The 7,160-nt window shown below is 39.7% G+C and overlaps 1 protein-coding gene across 2 annotated transcripts in view; it reads left to right on the top strand.

Annotated features, from left to right (window-relative positions):
* KIF16B (kinesin family member 16B) overlaps window positions 1-7,160 on the top strand; it is a 385,768-nt gene that overhangs the window by 178,961 nt on the left and 199,647 nt on the right. For both annotated transcript variants that reach the window (XM_006894757.1, XM_006894756.1), the window contains exons 15-16: window positions 2,504-2,586; window positions 3,972-4,060. In XM_006894757.1, the coding sequence (XP_006894819.1) occupies window positions 2,504-2,586; window positions 3,972-4,060 (172 nt within the window). The remainder of the gene's footprint in view (window positions 1-2,503; window positions 2,587-3,971; window positions 4,061-7,160) is intronic.

Raw genomic sequence — 7,160 nt, 5'->3', positions numbered from 1 at the left:
ACTTGGTCATGGCATTTTAGGTAGTAATTTAGAAAATCATTTCTCCTGCATGCTGCATAGTATTCCATTGTTTGAATGTACCATAATTTCTCTATGCTAAGTGAACTAATTCAGTCTCATAAAGACAAATATTGTATAAGACCATTATTGTAGAATGAGTATGAGGATTCAAAGAGCAGGGTGGGGTTTAATCATAAGATTGTACAATTTGATGGGTGGAGGATGGTGGGTAAAGGAAAGGGGAAAGATCCAGTGTGCAGAAGAAGAATTGATGCCTTTGAGTTGTGACACTGGAGAAGATTCCTGAAAATCCCATGGACTGCCAAAGGATCAAACATTGTCTTGGACAAAGTGCCACCAGGGTGCTCCTTAGAGGCAAGGATGGTGAAATTTTGTCTCACATATTTTGGACATGTTAGGAGGAGCCACTTCTTAGAAAGAGACTTTGAAGGGCAGAGGGTCAAGAAAAGAGAGGAAGACCTCCAACAAGATAGATTGACACAGTGACCATAACAATGGGCTCATTTATATCAGAGATAATGAGAATAACACAGAGTAGGTTAAGTTCACATCTGTTGTTCAAAAGGTCTCTCACTGTGCATCATGTTGAATTTCATGATCGCTAACAACAACAATATACCTAGTAGATTCCCAGACTTTTCTTCCTAGTCTGTCTTCGTCTGGAAGCTGTTGAAACTGTCCACCATGGATCACCCTGCTAGTATCAAAATACTGGTGACAAAGCTTCCAACATCACAGCAACATGCAGTCACATAGTACAGCAAGCCAAGAAGTGGTGGAAATTAGACTCTTTCGGCTGGTAAAATGCTGCCATAATCATATATAGTGTGCTTCAGTAAACTTAAAACACTTTAAGTCAGCCTAAAGTAATCTCCCCTCCACACACAAGCTTCTTTGTGCTTGAACTAGACAATGGAGCAAGAATTTACAACCCTGTTTCACTCTCATTTCCCATTCATTATCAGCAGAGCTTTGCTTCTTGGACTGCTTGTCTTAAATGAACACCTCTTCTTCACTGTACACTATTTTACATGGCCTTTATATCTTGGCTGTATATGTATTCTGTAAAGAAATTAAAATCAGAATTAAGAGCCTGAAGCAGAAGTAAAAAAAGGTTTCTTGTTTTTATTGCCACAATGCTCTCTCAATTCGTATACATTAGACCATGCTTAAGAAGCTCACCTGCTTCCATGACATCCATGCTAGCTTTGTATGGACAGCTCTGACCTTAGAAAGTATCTGAATGTGCCTGCCTGCCTGCCTGCCTGTCAGTCTATATGTTTGTCCATCCATCCATCCATCCATCCATCCATCCATCCATCCATCCATCCATTTCAGCTAAAACTGTTGCCTCCTACCCAACTAATTTTTTTATTTTTCATTCCCTTTGGACAGTTAGCTTAAACTCTTTCCTACTTTTATAATTGTGTCCTGATTAAGGAGGGCCTGAGTCAATAAAAAGGAGTCTGTCTTGTGTGTCTAATCAATTTAGATTTTAATTGAGTTTTAATAAGAAGCAGTATTTTCATGTAGAAATACATATACATTGAATCCACCATTTTCTTCTTATCTAAGTCTGAGGAAGATTTTAGTAATAGCTACCTGTACTCTGCCTATTTCACTGTACCTTCTTTTGAAAGAACTTTTCTTTGAGATTTCTTCCTTTACAGACATTAATAAACATTCCCTAAATTTATTCCCCTTTGTTTTGCTTCAAATTATTTCTCATTGGAGACTTGTTTTCTTCTCCATCAATAAAAGTAAACAAAAGTAAGCTTTACATTTTGTGGTAAATTTTAATGTCTAGTTTTATCACTTCTTGGCTAATATTAGTGTCGTGACATTCAGATTTTTTTTAAAAGATTGTAGTCACAGTTTAATAGGTTGCAAAAGTTGATTTCAGAAACCTTGAGTAGTACAAATGGTTGATGTTCTGGACTGCTAATGGAAAGGTTAGAAGTTTGAGTCCACCCTGAATCACCTTGTCGAACCGCCTGGTAACCTTTGTCCAAGAAAATAGTTTTTTTTTTTAATTTTTAATTTTTAATTAATTAATTTATTTTTTTACAAAGGTTTTGGATTTCCATTCATTCATTGCCGCAATTTTCTCCCTTCCCACCCCTCCCCTCCGAAGAGAGAAAAAAGAAAGAAAAGAAAAAAAGAAAAAAAATTCCTTCATTAGTATACAATTCCCACGTCCCTTCCCCCCACCCCCCACCCCGAGTACACTTCTCTCTGCAATCTTAATTCTGGATTCCTGTCCAAGAAAATAGTTTTTGAAAGCCTCATGGAGCCCTGACTCCAAAAGGGTTTGCTCAAAATTGCAATCAATTTGATGATAACTAATTAACTGGTTTTTGAGATTAATGTTTTCACATATTGTCATTGTTTTATAATACATCAGGCCCAGCTACTGAAGTTTTTATGATGTTGATGAGTGAGCAAATAGCTTTTGTTTATTACTGCTTTTGTGTGATTTCAGGTGCCGTGATACTCTTGGGAAGAACTAATATGTTCCGCTTTAACCATCCCAAAGAAGCAGCCAAGCTCAGGGAGAAACGGAAGGTGAGCAGTGTGGAGGTCCCAGTCTGACCTGTGGCAGGTGGTGGAGTTGGCAGGACAGGGCATGGGCGTTCATCTGTTTCAAACAGTGTTTTTGGTTTTATGGAGTACTGACTACGTGAATAATAATCTAGAAGTGTGTAGACTGGATTAATTCTAAACTTCCAGCAAATTGTTTATAGGTGACTTGGGGAGAAGTGAGTCAAGCCCAGAACAATCAAAGAGAACCCACTTCCTCCTGTCCATCCTCTCCCAGAGCAGCTCAGCATCCTCTTCAGTCAAGTGAAGAAGGACCTCAATTAGTTAGTTTCTATTTTAGGAATTGACCCAATGTTAGAATTACTTTCAAAAACTATAAAAATCAGATCAATTTTTATTTTCAACCATAATACATTATATTTTTAACTGAAATGTGATGCAGACAATGGATCAATACAGATGTTGGTGAGAAACTTGAGGCTTAGACAATTGGAGACATCTGAAGGGCAGCTAAGCTCTGGGTAGAAGTGGCCTTCAGACTAGAGAGAAAGAAGGGTCTGAAGGGGACAGCAGCCTGGTGGCATTGTGGCTGGTCCTTAAACTGATGGTGAGCGTTGAGGCTGCAGCTAATTGTTCCATGAGTCAGGCATGTACTAAGCTTCTACTTATATTTTGTCATTGCCTTCGAAAACCAGTACTGATTACTCCCTGTTACACGTGATTGAGACAAGAAACTGAGACTCAGAGACGCTCTCTAACTTGCTCCCCCAACAGGTGGTTAGCAAGAGCTGTGGTCCTGACCTGCCAACAGAGAACTGCTGTCTCTACAGCAGAATTTCCTAGCCTCTCAACTTAGCCTGCTTTTCTAAGTGCTGTTTGGGATTGTTAGTAACCTTACTTGGGAAGTTAACAAAATGCTGTAAACTTGACTTCTCTAGGCTTTCAGATCCTGGGATATGGTTTTAGAGCAAAGAGAAGAAATGTGTTTGCCAATAGGTTTTCATGGAAGCAAAATAAGACTAACTCTTGCTTTAGTCTTCCATCATTTCACCCCTCTTTGTCGTTATTGTCCAGTAAGTTGGATTTGCAGAGTGATGCAATGTAGGTGACCAACACAATGACCCCTGCCCCCCAGCTCTTGTCTAGCATGGTGGGAGGTGAGCAGGACCTGGGAAAATTGTGATGAATACGCTTTCCTGGTTGTGCTTCATTTATGATTTGGGTGTTAGATGTGGCCAGAGCCTTATTGTCTCTGACTTGTTAACAATAATTGTCCCCATATGTTTTATGTTCCAGTTAGGAGTGAAAGTACCTCATTGTCCCACCCCCTTCTGTTCAAAACTGAGTTAAGAGCACTAGTATTCTCTTGTTTAGGAAAGTAATGGCTCTGCCCTTTGCTCTGCTCTTAGAGTGGCCTTCTGTCCTCCTTCAGCTTATCCATGACCGACCTCTCCAAGTCCCGAGAGAACCTGTCTGCTGTCATGTTGTATAACCCAGGGTAAGTGAACCATTCTTTGCTTGTGATGGTTTCTATTGACATGTTTTCTTGTGCCAACAACAGTGTTATCATTCAGTAAAGAATATGCTGCACTGTGCTTCCGTTCTGTTCAACTATAGTAATTTTTAAAGATCTTTTCCAATTACTGCTGCTAACACATTGTTGTTGAGTTGGTTCCAGCTTAAAGCGATCCTCCAGTAGGTTTCTGAGAGTGTAATCTCTTTGAGAGGAGACTGCCCCCACATTCTCCAATGAGTAGCTGTTGGGTTCACACTGCTAGTCTTTTGATTAACAACCCAGTAGGTTATATATTGCACCACTAAGACTGTATATACATAATTTTACTTGGTTATAGTTACAGTGTGAATGGGATCTACGTGCTGCATTTTTGTTTACCAACGTAATAAGTGTTGTTATTGTTGTGTACCAAAGAGTCAAAACTGACTAATAGTTGATGCTCCAATGGTTTTCAGAGACAGTAAATCACAAGGAGACTGCCCGTCTTTCTCTTCCGGCACAGCTCATGGATTTGAACCATGTGCCTTTAGGTTGATAGCTCATCTCCTTACCACTAAGCCACTAGAGCTGCAAGTATAGGTTAACACAAGCTTCATTCATTATCATTGTCATAGTTGTTTACTGTTTAAGTTACCACTTTTGATAATTTGTTGTCCTCTGTCTTTGGCTTGTGCACTTTAATCTCATTTAAAAAAATTGTAGCAACAGAAGCTGACATGATTCTTAGTAGGAAACACACCAGAGAATTATGTTCACTGTTTCTAGACTCTGAGAGACTACTGAGGACATAAGCAACAATTTTCATGTCTATTTAACTACTCGTGTCCTTGATGGGTCCATTAGTAAAATAACAGATAATAAAGCTATCTGAAAGCAGAGACTTAGATGAAAGGATTTTAGGGTCCTTTCCAGTTTTGTGAGGTTCCATAATTTTTATCTTTTTTTGCTAGGAGAAAAAAAATAATACTTAATAGTAAAATAATAGAGGTGAATGATTCAAAATAATTGAAGTGAATCTACTAACTTAATAAGTGAAATGAAGCGAGTAACTGAAACTTCTTCTGGAATCTGCATTTATGTCATGGTTCATGTACACCAGGCACCAGGACCTGTTAGCATAATGCATAATGTGATATGCTGTTGGCTGAAAGGTCAGTGGTCAGAATCCACTGGCAGCTCTGCGAGAGAAAGATAGTCTCCTTCTGTGAAGAGTTACTGTCTTGGAAACCCAGCAGAGAGTCTCTATAGGTAGGAACCGCCTCTATGGCAGTGGGTGGGTATACCAGGCACTGTGCTAAACACCGCGCGCTCACTCTGTTTTTTAATTCTCACAGTGAGTTTGCCCCAACTTTACATATGTGATGTGTGTCCAGCTCTGTGTGATAACAAAACCCATACTCTGACCATGTTCCCACCTCGAGGCTGAGGTTAGCTCACACTCAGGCTTCTCTGCCTGTGGTTCCAGCCCAGCACTGCTTGCTACCAAACACTCAGTAGAACTCAGTGACATTCACTCCTACAGCTCTGGTTTATGGAAAGCATACGCCTGCAAGGAACGTCTTCATTGTTGCTGAATTTTAGAACTGCAGGGACACTATCTCTGAGTTCCTCGTAAGGAAGTGAGCTGAGAGGCAAGTCCTATACTTTCCTTTATTCACACACACACACACACACACACACACACACACACACACACCCCACGCACCCCACGCACACACACCCCCCCAAACAAAACCTCAGCAAACTAATATAGCCAGCACACTTTGACTGCAGACTCGCAGACTCACCTTCTTCACAGGACTCTTGGAACCACTTTCTTCTTTGCTGTTAGTCTTTGTCTTATCATTCAAACTTTCCTTCTTGGTTATTAAAGAGAATTATGATCATTAAATATGTCTGCCTTGAAATAAACCATGTTGATAAAAGCCCTAAAAACTGAGTACTTTTCTTAAAGCAACTGATTGTCTTTGGAAGGCATTAGTTACTTTAGGTTTTAATTACTCTTCAGCCTTATTGCCATGGAGTCGGAGACACTCCATAGAAGTTCCTTCAACATGTTTTCTGAGACTGTTAATCACACAAGAGGAGAGTTTTCTCTTTTGTAGGTGCTGGTGGATTTAAACCACTTGCCTTTAGGTTAGCAGCATGTTTCTCTACCAACTGTGCTACCAGAGCTCTCGTGATTCCCTACTATGTCATTTTTATACACTGTCGAGTCAGATCCAACTCATAGTTGAACTCTAGCATGTTTTGGAAATCACACTAGAGGAGAGTGGCTATCTGTCCCTGGAGAGCAGCTGATGGATTCACACCTTTTGGTTGGGAGCTCAGCTGCTTACCAGGGAGCTACAAGTAGCTTTTCTTGATGAAAAAATATATCATTCATAAGCTCATTTTTAGAATGCATTTTTTATTAGTTAGCTTCAGTTTAAATAATGAAATTCCACTTGTTGAATGTTGCTTACTTAATTGACTTTTTTTTTTGATAGGAAAAGTACCTTTTTAGAACTGTCTCCTGATTTAGAATGCAGTTCCAGCCCTGGCACTTAGATACCCTCAGCTTTGTCATCCTCAGCAGTCGTACATTTCACTCTGAAATAATTCAGAACTGCAATGTTGGTGTTCACTGCTTTTGACAACCAAAACCTGATAAGAGGCCATTCTTTGCTGTGGGATGTAGGACCACCATTTGTATTCACCTTTCTTCTGCATTGGTGAATCAAAATCTATTTTTCTCCCCAAACAGAAAAATATGTAATCCTCTTAAAAATGATGCTCTTCCTGTTTGTTGACTTTAGGGTTATAACAGTTTCTCTTAGTTATTAATTAATGTGGGAAAAATTTGTACCAGTTTTCATCCTCATAACTTTTTAGTGATGTCCTGTCATCTGAAAGGTACAGCGTTCCAGGTAGCTGCTTATGTTGTACTTGGTGGGAACCTGCTGTTCCTATGTGGACTACTCATGACTCTGGTTTTTCTTCTGACTTTGATTTCATACCACCTGAATTTCAGAATCATCTCAGGAACAGGTTTGAGGCCTTGAACACTAATGAGCGAAGACCAGATGAGTTGTGGGAGGAT

This window comes from Elephantulus edwardii, unplaced genomic scaffold (genome assembly GCF_000299155.1).
Source record: "Elephantulus edwardii isolate Elephantulus edwardi_28Jun2011 unplaced genomic scaffold, EleEdw1.0 scaffold00150, whole genome shotgun sequence".
Lineage (NCBI taxonomy): Eukaryota > Metazoa > Chordata > Mammalia > Macroscelidea > Macroscelididae > Elephantulus > Elephantulus edwardii.
Note: the sequence above shows the minus strand (reverse complement) of the source record. Positions and strands in the feature narration are given on the sequence as shown.